Raw genomic sequence first — 13,432 nt, 5'->3', positions numbered from 1 at the left:
CCCGTGGGCTGAGCTGGCCACACACACACACACACACACATATAAATAAATAAATAAAAATTAAAAAAATAATAATATGCCAAATATCTTTGATGTCAGTTATGTTCATGCAGGAACATTTTTATCACTCACATTTATTTCTTGTTTCTGTACTAACCAAGTTAAAACATTTCCTCTGATACAGAATTACCTTACTCTTCTGGATGATGAGGATCATAGATTGGAATATTTAAAAATTCAGGATGAGCAGCACCTGGTAATTGAAGGTATGAGATAGACATATACATTTATATTTAATTTTTAGGGGAAGAATTTAAAGAATTACTCACTAATAATCCACTTTATAATCTTTCAGAAGCTAACTATTACTTGATCAGTGTGTTCTCTATGATAAAGCAAATCTGCTGAATTTAGGTAGTCCTATGCTACTTAGATTGCTTTGAAGAAAAATAAACTGGGCTGGGGAGATGGCTCAGTGGAATGGGTGCTTCCCTGGCAAGCACAAGGGCCTGAGTTCAATCCCTAGTTCTGCCAAAAAAAAAAGTAACCTGTCTGCTATCACAGGCTGGCAAGATACAGGAAAAGTGAGTACAACAGGTGAATTCCATTGCAAGTGTATGAAATTTTAAAAATATTTTAGACTGCCTCATTAAGTTTGAGTCAGAGATCAACTTTCACATACAGCTAGTGGCATAGGCTTTCACTAGTCGTCAGTACTGGGTACTCATGTATGTTTCCACATAAGCTTACATACACCCTGGTATATATCTTTTAAAATTTAATATGAATTTTCCCATGAAGACTCTTGTGGAAATGTAGTCACTTTGGTATTAAAATGAATAGAGCTGGGGGCCAGGGAGATGGCTCAGTGGAATAAGCGCTTCCCTGGCAAGCTCAAGGGTCTGAGTTCAATCCCTAGTTCCGCAAAAAAAAAAATGAATAGAGCTGAGTGTGGTGCCACTCTTGGGAGGCTGCAACAGGATTGCTGTGAGCTCAAGGACAGTCTAGGGTACATAATGCATTCAAGTCCAGCATAAACTGCATAGCAAGACTCTGTCTTAAAAAGAAAAAAAAAAACACAATTTCAGAAGGAATCATATTTCTGATGTTTTAGGTTTAAGAAATTCCATTGTATGTGAGGCTTTTTGTGTCTTAAGTTTGTGAGGTGTGTTTTTGTTTGGTGGGTGGATGTTTTTGTTTTGTAGTTCTTGATATTAAATCCATGGCCTTTATACGAAACTACATCCCCAGCCCCCCTTTTTTTTTTTCTTTCCTAATACTGGTTCTGGGTATTTTCCCAGAAGAATTAAAAACATGGCAGCCACAGCAGTCCTGATAAGCTTCAAGATCACTATTGATAAGAGGCAGGATCTTGATAAGTTTACTGGGCTGGGCTTTAATTTGTCATCCTCTGACCTCAGCTTCTCAGAGTGCTGGGACTACAAGTGTGCATCAGCATGCTGGCTGTGTCTGAACTTTACTTCCATACATAGTTGGGTATGATTTTACTTCAAGTAAAAATAGGAGTACTAGCTTATTCTATCAAGATTTTTTTAAGACCACAGTAAAGAATGGGAATATTTTCAGAGCCAGTTTCTAAAAATTATTTGATTTTTTTTTTCAAAGTTTCTCATTTGGAAATAAGTTTAAAAAAATAATAATAACATGGATATGAATTGTATGGGAAAATATTTAACACATTCCTGTCTTTTCTCAGTACGAAACAAAGATATGAGTTGGCCTGAGGAGATGTCCTTTATAGCAAACAGTAGTAAAATAGACAGACACAAGGGTAAGTTTCCAATATCACTTTTAAAAAAATGATTTTAAACTTACTCTTTTTTTGTTCTTATTGGGTGAGTCCCATTATTATATTATATATAAATTTTTGCAACCCTTCAATTAAACAATTTATGTGTCTTTAAAGTCATAGTTGGAGAATTCCTTTTTTAAAATCATATCAATTAAAAATCATACTTGCTACTTCTGAATTACAAGAGAGCATGGATCGTGATTGCTAGAGACACTCCTTAAAATTTCTCAATTTAGCATTTGAACAAACCTATTAAAGAAATCGCTCTGGGCAGGGGAGACAGCTCAGTGTCTTAAGTGCCTGCCTGGTGAATGCAAGGTCCTGAGTTTGGTCCTGATACCAAAAGAAAAAGAAAGAAATATTAGCTCCACGTAGCTGATTGAAAGTTATAAAAATCACTACACTGAGTACAAGTAACTTTGTTCTACAGCATATTACTACAGCTACACTTCGGTTCTCATGTTTTGTTTTGTTTTTATTTTAGTTCCCACAGAAAAGGGAGCCACAGGTCTAAGTAACCTGGGAAACACATGCTTCATGAACTCAAGCATCCAGTGTGTTAGTAACACACAGCCACTGACGCAGTATTTTATCTCAGGGAGACATCTTTATGAACTCAACAGGTAATATTTTTTGAACTATTGGTGACTAAACCCTCCATGACTTTGACATGAATCCAGTAACACCTCAGTCTCAGTTTTCTTTACTCTGGGGGATGGGGGGCAGCAATTCTTCTTATTGCTCTATTTAGTATGAAGTGAGGAACAAGAGATACTAAGCATGTTTCAAAAGATGAAAAAAATATTTCCCCATGATAGGCATTTCTGTGATTGTGACTTGAACATCTTTAACAAGTTTTCCTTTCAAACTTCTAGGACAAATCCCATTGGTATGAAAGGGCATATGGCTAAATGCTATGGTGATTTAGTACAGGAACTTTGGAGTGGAACTCAGAAGAATGTTGCCCCATTAAAGCTTCGGGTAAGCAGCTTGAAATATATGAAACTTTAATTTGTTGGGTTTTTTTTTTTTTTTTTTTTTTTTTGGTGGTGCTGGGGATTGAACTCAGGATCTTACACTTGCCAGGCACTTTTTCTACTGACTATCTCCCCGGCCCAAAACTTTAATTTCTAAAGGAAAAAAGAAGAGCTGTTTAAGCATTCTTTTAACTTTCTATATGTTTTCTATGTTTAACTTTTTAGTTTAATCAGTTTTTTGGGGTCGTTTATAAGGTGTAAACCAGCTGTCCAGCTCTTGTCCTTGTTCAGATACTTACACAGTATTGAGACTTTATATTTGTTTTGTTTGTGACAGGGTCTCACTGTATAGTCCATGCTGTCCTTGAACTCATTATGTAGTGGAGACTGTCCTTGAACTTAGTGTGATCCTCCTGCCTCAGCCACCTGAGAACTAGGATTACAGGTGTACACCACCATGCCTGGCTAATACTACTGTATATGTAGTGAGTAGGAAAAACCAAAGACACACTCTAAAGTTGGAATGTTTTCATTTTCCTAATTTATCAGATATCTTACTTATATAAAAAACCTTTTTTGATAATCCTTGACTGTTACCCATAGTCTAATTGCAAGGTGAATCTGAGCCTGTCTCAAAAGAAAAAGGAAGGCTGAGGTAGGAGGATCATTGCAAGTTTGAGACCAGCCTGGGCTACAAAATGAGCTCAAGGCCAACCTGAGCTGCATAGTGAGACCCTGTCTCTAAAAGACAAAAAGATAAATAAAAAATAAATAAAAAGGAGCTGGAAATGCAACTTAGCTTCAAAGCCAAAGTTTGATACTCAATACTATAAAAACAAATAAACAAATTGGACAGGATAGCACACATCTATAACATCATCCTCTGGCAGGCTGAGGTAGGAGGATAGGAAATTCAAGCTCAGCCTGAGCAATTTAGCAACATATTTAAGATTCTGTCTTAAAGTGTAAGGATTGGGATCTAGTGCAGTGCAGTGTGAATACTCTCAGTTCAGTCTCTAGTACTATTTAAAAAAAAAAAAATTGGCCGGGGAGATGGCTCAGTTAGAGGCCAGGGAGATGGCTCAGTGGAATAAGCACTTCCCTGGCAAGCACAAGGGCCTGAGTTTAATCCCTAGTTCCAAAAAAAAAAAAAAAAAAAAAAAATCTGTAAATAATCTTATGTGATGCTGTGTGTTATGCCTTCCACCAGAACCTTTTTGGTTCATACTAGAAACTGAGCAAACATCCCAGCCATTTTATTCTGCTTTTCAGTTTTGAGACAGGGTCTTACAAGCCGCTCCAGATGGCCCTCAAACTTGAAATCTCCTGCTTCAGCCTCCTAGAGTGCTTTATCCCCATTAAATGGCCCAAGAAACTTAAGCTCGGAGTCTTTCAGTGTGGAAGTCTTTCAGCTTGACAAAATGATATTTTACTATTTCTACCTTAAATAATATCTGTGTGCCTAAGAAATTCAGTTTTTGCCATTTAGCAGTGAATTGGAAGTCAGTGTGAGCCAAAATGGTTCTCTTATTTTTGGCCATTTGAGACTAAAATTAGAAAGATTCAATGATTAATTCTCTAATTTGCTGAAACAGAGGCAGATAAATGTTGTGCTGTTTACTTATGATGTCTCTGGTTAAATTATGATTCGTTTTATTCCAAATTTTACAAGGTAGGAAATAATGACTATTATTCCTTGTATTTATAGTGGACCATAGCAAAATATGCTCCTAGATTTAATGGGTTCCAGCAACAAGACTCCCAGGAACTTCTGGCTTTCCTCTTGGATGGTCTTCATGAAGATCTCAACCGCGTCCACGAGAAGCCATATGTAGAGCTGAAGGACAGTGACGGCCGACCAGACTGGGAAGTGGCTGCAGAGGTTTGTCAGTTTTGAATTTCTGATGTAAGCAGTAGATGAAATACTCTGACCACAAATACATGTCAGTGAAATAAATGCAGACTAAAATGTTCTGTGATCAAAGTATTAGTGTGAAAACAAAAATGTATTTCTGTGTGTTATTCTTGTGCAGAAATACCAAAACAAAAGCACTCATAATGGAAATAGAAAAATGTTACTGTTTCACATTATGGACTTTATGGTGGTAGGGCAATGATGGTGAACCTTTTAAAGACCAACTGCCAAACTATAACCCCAAAAACCCACTCATTTATGACAAAGTGCCAGCACTACAGTTAAATCTGAGTATTGAGGAAAAAAACATTGTCAGAAAGAAAACAATTCTGCATTAACATCTTTTTTTTTGGAGACAGGATTTCGCTATGCAGTTGAGGCTGACTTTTAGCCCACTTTGTAGGCTGGTCTTCTGCCTTAGCCTCCTGAGTGCTGTGATTTACAGGTGTGCTCCACCATGCCCAGCTAACATCTCATCTTAATAGTAAAACAGTAACATGCATACCATCGGTTTGCCACCTCTGGCATAGGATGTAGGAATTATTATCCAGTGAATTTTTTTTTTTTTTTCTTTTTTTGTTGTTGTGTTTTGAGACTATGTCTCAAAAGTGTCAGGCTACCCTTAAACTCATTGTGATCCTCCTACCTCAGCCTCCCAAGAACTGGGATTACAGGTGTGTGACACCATAGCTGGCTTTATCCAGTGAAATTTAAAGAACCTTATAATGCTAACGTAATGCATAAGTGTGTTTTATTTGCTGTTGCTGCTGCTTCTCTTCCTCCTCTCTTCTTTCTCTTTAATATTGAGTGGTGAACCCAGGGCTTCACACATGCTACCAAGTGCTCTACCACTGCTCTATCCTCAGTAATTAATATTTCACAGCCGCCTCAAAAACAAGGTTTTTTTTTTTTTTTTTTTGGTGGAACTGGGGATTGAATTTAGGCCCTTGCACTTGCCAGGCAAACACTTATTCTAATGAGCTATCTCTCTGGCCCCCAAAAAACCTTTCTATTTAGTAACATTTTTGAATCTCTCAGATAGCTATGCATTTTGAAGTATATATCTGAATTATAAATCCATAGATAAAAAAAATTATAATTTTTTTTTTTTCCAGAACCAGGAATTGAACTCAGGCCCTTGTGCTTGCCAGGGAAGCACTTACTCTACTGAGCCATCTCCCCAGCCCCAAGATTATATATTTTTTAAAAGATTAAGAATTCTTTATCTTATTTAGCAGGATTATATCCTTAACATTCAAATTCAGCATGCTTAGCCATTGTTTTTGGATTTGTGTAAAAATGCTTATCCTTTGAATTTTAAAGAGAAGTTTTGTAATTTTTTTTTTCCTTGCTAGGCCTGGGACAACCATTTAAGAAGAAATAGATCAATTGTTGTGGATTTGTTCCATGGGCAGCTAAGATCCCAGGTCAAATGTAAGACGTGTGGGCATATAAGTGTACGATTTGACCCTTTCAATTTTTTGTCTTTGCCACTACCAATGGACAGTTATATGCACTTAGAAATAACAGGTAGGTCACAAAGGTTTGAAAAATTATTTGACTCCATTTTTTTATCTGATTCAGTTGTCAAACTGAACTTATAATTATAGGTATTTGTTTATAATGAGTTTGCAGATTTGTAGTTATATTATGCTTCAACAGTCTGCATTCAGGCATAATTTAAGGTTTGAAAGATTTTGAACATGTCCTGTATTATACCCATTGTTGATATTGTTAGTTTAAAATATGCCGGAAACTTTTTTTAAAAACTTGCAGAGCCTCTCACAGTTCTTTTTTTTTTTTTTTTTTTTTTTTTTAAATTTTTTTTTATTTTTTTTTTTTTTTTTTTTTTTTTTTTGGCAGAACCGGGGATTGAACTCAGGCCCTTGTGCTTGCCAGGGAAGCGCTTATTCTATTGAGCCATCTCCCTGGCCCTCTCACAGTGCTTAATCAGATGAACATCAAAAAAATTCCTGATTTTGGGCTAGGGCGATAGCTTGGTGATTTAAGCACCTGCCTGGCAAGTGCAAGGACCCAGGTTCGATCCTCAGTACCACATGCTGTGCCACCCACCGAAACCGGGTATGCTGGTGCACGCCTGAAGTCCCAGCACTGGGAACGCTAAGACAGGAGGATCACTGCATGTCTGAGCTGCATAGTGAGGCTCTGTACCAAATAAAAAATAAACAAATAAAAGACTTTTTAAAAAAATTTCCTAGTTTTACATAATATTCTTTTTTTTTTTTTTTTTTTTTTTGGTACTGGAATCAAACTCAAGACCTCGCATTTGCCAGGTGGGCACTGCACCACTGAGCTAAATCACGCCTCCCTTCAATATTCTTAAGTACTGTTTTACCACTTACATATTAAATAAAATCCTAGGGGGAATGTTTGATACTTGCAAGTCATACATCTGCTTACAGTATGCAAGCCTGTCAATGTGACTTATATTTTATTGATAAAAGATTTTTTTTTTCTTACTAGTAATTAAGTTGGATGGTACTACCCCCATAAGATATGGGCTGAGACTGAATATGGATGAGAAGTATACAGGGTTAAAAAAACAGCTGAGTGATCTCTGTGGGCTTAAATCAGAGCAGATCCTTCTTGCAGAAGTACATGGTTCCAACATAAAGGTAATACTGTTTCTAGCAAACCTTCTATTCCATTCATCAAAGATCATAGCTTTCTCAGTTGTTATCAGTTAATTTTTATATTGTATGACCAGAGGAGATATTAAAAACAATTTTTAAAGTGTATCAGCTGGATATGGTGGTATACTTTTGTAATCCCAGCACTCAGGAGACTGAGATAGGAGGATTGCTATCAGTTCAAGGCCAGCCTGGACTACATAGCAAGACCCTGTCTCATAACCCAAAAAAAAAAGTCATAAACATTATAGCTTCCTATATTATATAGAAAAAACAGATAACAGTTACATTGGCAGTAAAAAGTGAATATCGCATATTATCAGACATTTGTCTTTTAGTTAGCCAAGAAAGATAACACTCATCTTTTATATATGTGAAAGCTCCTAAAGCCCTGTAAGTACATCATATAGTTTACCCATCTCATCTGAAACACTCCCCCCCCCCCCCCCCCCCCCCCTTTTTTTTTTTTTTAATCTCTGTAGAACTTCCCTCAGGACAACCAAAAAGTACGACTGTCAGTGAGTGGATTTTTGTGTGCATTTGAAATTCCTATCCCAGCATCTCCTGTTTCAGCTTCTAGTCCTATACAGACAGGTAAGCTACAACTGGAACTCTTTCTCATGCATGGTCTTGACAGCTTTATGGGTCTAAGGGATATCATGATTTTTGTATTTGTTATGCTGAGAATATTAGAGTTCAACAATTTTCAAGCCCAGGAAAAAAAATCTTATCATTTGGCTGAAATTTCTCTTTTTGTAGATAAGGAAACTAAAATTCAGAGAACTTAGTTGCCTAAGTTAGGTAGGTAGTTACTAGTTTGTATACCATTAACATTCAGGTTTCTTTTTTTTGCAGAACTGGGGATTGAACTCAGGCCCTTGCACTTGCCAGGAAAGCACTTATTCCACTGAGCTCTCTCCCCAGTCCCTCAGGTCTCTTTTAACTCTTTTGCCTTTTCAAACACCACCTCCACCTGCCTTACCAGACTCGCCCTTAAGACAGGCTGAGCCAGCCAAAGAAAAAGAATCCTTCTTAACTCTTTGGTCTAATATTTCAGCAAATGATAAAAGAAAGTACCACCAGAGGTCCGGCCAAGTAGCTCAGTGGATTAAAGTGTCTGCTTAGATGCAGGGGCCAGGGGCTGGGAGTCCAGTTCGAGGGCCTGCCATACTAGTCCCCTCTCCCGCTGGGCATCTGAGCCCCGATTGAGACTGGGCATGGTGATGCACCGCTGTCATCCCAGCACTTGGGAGGCTGTAAACAAGAGGATCACTACGAGTCCGATCTACGCAGTGAGACCCTGTACACCCTGTCCTAAATACAAAAACAAAAAAGAAAGTACCACCAGAAAACATAATAAATTTAGATTAAAAGGGATCTCTCTCTTTTTTTTTTTTCTGGAACCAAGGATTGAACTCAGGCCCTTGCGCTTGCCAGGCAAGCGCTTATTCTACTGAGCCATCTCCCCAGCCCCAAAAGGAATCTCTTTATCCAGATATTGAATCAGATATAGTATGGTTACTCAGTGACTCCTTTTGGCTATTAATAGGCTCTGTTCTTATTTATACTGCTTATAATTAGGTTATTTCTAAAAATTAAAGAGCTTTATAAGGAATAAGGCTCTTCTCATTGGCATATAGTAGATAGAACTGATGGTGAATTCCAAGATGATTTAGCATTGCTTTTGTTTTATTTTTTGACAGAGTTTCATTATGTAGGTCAGACTGGTGGGCTGGCCTCGAACTCACAGGAATAGCCTCAGCCTCTTTTTTGTCTAGTTGATCATGCCTTGGCTTCTTGAGAGCTGTGATTACAGGTGTGTGCCACCATGCCTGGAGAGTGTTACTTTTTAATTATATCATCACTGTCCACTAAAACTCTGCAATGATGGAAACTTTATATGATCTTTGCCTTCCATTATAGTCATGCAGGTTATTGAGCACTTAAATGTGGGAAATGAGACTGAGAGGATGCATTTTTAGTATTAAAAAAGCATCAGCTGGCCAATGGCCATATTGGATAGAGTATGTGTGTAGAAATGGAGAATTTTAGAGGCAAGGAAAAAGAAAATACCTGGTAGAACTGATTGTGTGCCACAACACAGTGTTCAAATAGGTTTCTGCAAAAATTTTATTTGACATCCAGCCAAATAGTTCAGTGGATTAAAGCACGTGCTTAGGCAGACTCAGTGGCCGGGATTCAGTCCTCCCTGTGTGGGGTGCCAGCCTCACCCCTGGAGCATGCTGAGACGGCAATTGAGACTGGGCATGGTGGCATGCCTCTGTAATCCCAGCTCTTGGGAGGCTGAACACAGGCGGATCACTACAAGTCCAATCTACCATAGTGAGACCTGTAGATCCTTACTAAAAATACAATAATAATAATAATAATAATAATAATAATAATAATAAAAAATAATAAATATTTGACAGCTTTCAACAGTGCTTTCCCATTTAGTCTTTTTTTTTTTTTTTTTTTTTTTTTTTGGTGGAACCAGGGATTGAACTCAGGCCCTTGTTCTTGACAGGCAAGCACTTATTCTACTGAGCTATCTCTCTGGCCCCTGCCATTTAGTCTTATGTGTGAGTTATGACAATAAAATATGAAATTAAAAATTATCCAGTAAAATATAGAATTATTTGAACTATGATTTTTCCCCATTTTATCTTAAAAGAGCTTACACTATCAAGGTCCAAGTCTTTGAAATACTTGAGAGCAGAGGTAAAAAGCACCATAAGCTAAGCCATGCAGGGTGGAGCACACATATAACCCCAGCTGCTAGAAAACCTAAGGCAAAAGGATCACAAGTTTGAGACCTGCCTGGGCTAATTAGTAGGTGGGGGGAGAGTACCACAGTATCAGAAATTTATGGTGTTATTTCAGTCTTTAAGAACAGGCCAGATAGCTCAGCAGACTAAAGCACCTGCTTAGGCAGGCGCAGTGACCAGGGTTCAATCCCTAGTGTGCCATGCCAGCTCCACCCCAGGGGTGCTCTGAGACTGGGCATGGTGGTGTACACCTGTAATCCCAGCGCTTAAGAGACTGAAAACAGGAGGATCACTATAGTCCAATCTGTGTGTGAGACCCTATAGACCTTGTACTAAAATACAAAAAAAAGAAAAAGAAAAAAGACAGTGGGATCCTGTAACTTCTTTAGGGAGATAGCTCAGCGACTTAAGCACCTACTTGGCAATCACAGGGTCTTGAGTTTGATTCCTGTTACAGAAAAAAACAGAAGAAAACAAACAAATCAATCTTTACATTTATAGATTTCTCCTCTTCCCCATCTACAAATGGAATGTTCTCCCTAACTACCAATGGGGACATACCTCGACCTATATTCATCCCTAATGGAATGCCAAATACCATTGTGCCATGTGGAACTGAGAAGAACTTCACAAATGGAGTAATGAATGGTCATATGTCGTCTCTTCCTGACAACCCCTTTACAGGCTATATCATTGCTGTCCATCGAAAAATGGTTAGTTTTAGTGTTAAGCAGCTTACTGTTGGTCTTGTCAGTGTCATTTGTGAAACAGCTGTTTTCTATCTTGGCAACATCTTCATTGAGCACATTTTCAGTGTGTTGTTTATGATAGTACAAGTGACTGGAGCCAGGATTTAGTAGCACATGTGATGTGATGGTCAGTATATGAATTAATATTCCTCACTTGTGAGAATAGTCAGTGTGCTTGAATACTACCTTGTTTTAAAATTTGTGTCTTTTATGTATTCATAACTGTGTATATCTTCTCTGCCATATAAATGTGAATACCTTTGGAAAAAGTTTGTAGGTGTAGTGGTGTGTGTGTGTGTGTGTGTGTGTGTGTGTGTGTGTGTGTGTTGAAGAATGATAAGAAAAAAATTAAATTAAAAAGAAGGTATTGAGCTGGGCATTGTGGTGCATGCTTGTAATCCCAGCACTTAGGAGGCTGAGGCAGGATGGTTGGGAGTTTGAGACCAGCCTGGGCTGTGAAGTAAGCTCAAGGCCAGCCTGAACTGCATAGTGAGACGGTGTTTCAAAAAGACAAAAAAAAAAGGTTCTGTGTTAATGCCCTAGAACTGCTATAACAAATTTACCCACGAATTTAATGGCTTAAAACAACGAATTCTTTAAAAATAATTATTTTCATAGTCTTAAGGAATTAATAGGTTGTGCTCCTTCCATTCTTCCTGCCTCTCCTTCTCATCTAGTTAGAATTATAGGTGTGTACATAAGACCAGAACTCTTGGGGCCAGCCAAATAGCTCAGCAGATGAAAGCTCCTGCAAGCAGGCACAGGGGCCTGGGGTTCTATCCCTGGGTCTGCCACATTGGCCCTGCCCCTGGCATGTGCTGAGATGGCGATTATAATCCCAGCACTTGGGAGGCTGTAAACTGGAGAATCACTATGAGTCCGATCTAGTAGTGAGACCCTGAACACCCTGTAGACCCTTCCCTAAAATAAAAAAATAAAAACAAGAATTAAGAATGTCCAGATAGTCAGGTATGGTTGCACACCTGTAATCCAGCACTTAGGAGACCAAAACAGGAGGATCGCAGCGAGCTCAAGGACAGCCTGAATTGCATAGCATAACCCTGTCTTAAGAAGACAAAAAAACAAGGCCAGAGAGACCTGGACCCAAGTTCAATCCCCTGTCCCATGTGCTATGTGGTTCAAACCCTGATGCCCAGATATACCATCTGGGCCCTGGATGCAGGCACCCACTGAGCAGGTGTGGTTGTGCATGCCTATAATCCCAGCACTCAGTAGGTTGAGCCAAGAGGATCTCTGCAAGTTTGAGACTAGCCTGGTGGTTACAAAAGTGAACAAGCACAAGGCCAAACCAAACTGCATAGTGAGACCCTGTCTTAAAAACAAAAACACAAAAAGAGTGGGCATGCTGAGCTGACCAGGGAGATGTGGTGGCACATGCCTATAATCCCAGTGCTGGGGATGCTAAAAACAGGAGGGACACTACAAGTCTGAGCTGTGTAGTGAAACCCTGTACCAAGTACATTTTTTAAAAAAGACCTAAATAAGTCATATTTGTTTGTATGTATGTATGTATGTATGTATGTACGTATGTATGTATTTAGGACAGGGTCTATAGGGTCTCACTATGTTGTAGATCGTACTTATAGTGTTTCTCCTGTTTTCAGCCTCCCAAGTACTGGGATGGCACGCCATCACACCCAGGCTCAGATTTTTTAAATAACCCTGAATTCTCATTCTGTTACTCTAAGCTGCTGCTTTATTTTTTTTCATTATTTAGAGTTATGTAATCAAACCTGTTTGATAGGACCTTACATACTTAATATAGTGTGTTATCCATGTACAAATGGGAGGGGGTATAAGTTTAACATTTCTAGACCAGTATGGCTGGTAATTTCTGTACAGTACCAACTCAACACAGTAAACTGGTGTAACTTTTTCCAAAGTTGACAACACAGTTAAAATTTCCAAAAATTCAAATTGTTTATATATACATATGTGTGTGTATATATAGAAAGACTAATAATAGCTGTGTGTTATGCATCTACTATTGATGCATAACATAGTAAGCTGTTGGGCCGGCCTGATAGCTCAGTGGACTAAAGCGCCTGTTTAGGCAGAGCGCAGCAGCCAGGGTTAGATCCTCTTGCTGAGATGGCAATTGAGACTGGGCTTGGAGGCATGCGCCTGTAATCCCAGTACTTGGGAAGCTGAAAACACAATCATTACAAGTCCAATCTGTGTAGTGAGACCCTGTAGACCCTCTCCTAAATACAGGGAAAAAAAAAAGCAAAAAAAATTAGTAAGCTGTTGATTAAGCAACTATTTCCAATCAAATCATTTTCAGTAGGAATTCTGTATGTGCCCAGATGCACCACCTGGACCCTGGATGTGTGCCTGAATGTTCAACATCTCTAATCTGAAAGTTTCAAGGTGTTTACCCAGTCCAAAATCTGAAAGACTGCTGGTCCCAACCATATTAGATAAGGGACCTTAAAGAATATAATAAGCAGGTCCGGGGAGGTGGCTCAGTGGATTAAGTGCTTCCCTGGCAAGTGCAAGGGCCTGAGTTCAATCCCCAGTTCTGCCAAAAAAAAAAAA

At 38.6% G+C, this 13,432-nt stretch overlaps 1 protein-coding gene across 3 annotated transcripts in view; it reads left to right on the top strand.

The window, feature by feature from the left end:
- Positions 1 to 13,432, top strand: part of Usp32 (ubiquitin specific peptidase 32) — a 209,852-nt gene that overhangs the window by 174,851 nt on the left and 21,569 nt on the right. For all 3 annotated transcript variants that reach the window (XM_023703132.1, XM_023703130.1, XM_004643016.2), the window contains exons 18-26: positions 185 to 266; positions 1,718 to 1,792; positions 2,298 to 2,436; positions 2,689 to 2,794; positions 4,499 to 4,672; positions 6,061 to 6,235; positions 7,190 to 7,341; positions 7,839 to 7,950; positions 10,626 to 10,837. In XM_023703132.1, coding sequence (XP_023558900.1) covers positions 185 to 266; positions 1,718 to 1,792; positions 2,298 to 2,436; positions 2,689 to 2,794; positions 4,499 to 4,672; positions 6,061 to 6,235; positions 7,190 to 7,341; positions 7,839 to 7,950; positions 10,626 to 10,837 — 1,227 coding nt within the window. The remainder of the gene's footprint in view (positions 1 to 184; positions 267 to 1,717; positions 1,793 to 2,297; positions 2,437 to 2,688; positions 2,795 to 4,498; positions 4,673 to 6,060; positions 6,236 to 7,189; positions 7,342 to 7,838; positions 7,951 to 10,625; positions 10,838 to 13,432) is intronic.

The sequence above is a fragment of the Octodon degus genome, unplaced genomic scaffold (genome assembly GCF_000260255.1).
Source record: "Octodon degus isolate 3935 unplaced genomic scaffold, OctDeg1.0 scaffold00164, whole genome shotgun sequence".
NCBI classification, from domain to species: Eukaryota; Metazoa; Chordata; class Mammalia; order Rodentia; family Octodontidae; genus Octodon; species Octodon degus.
Note: the sequence above shows the minus strand (reverse complement) of the source record. Positions and strands in the feature narration are given on the sequence as shown.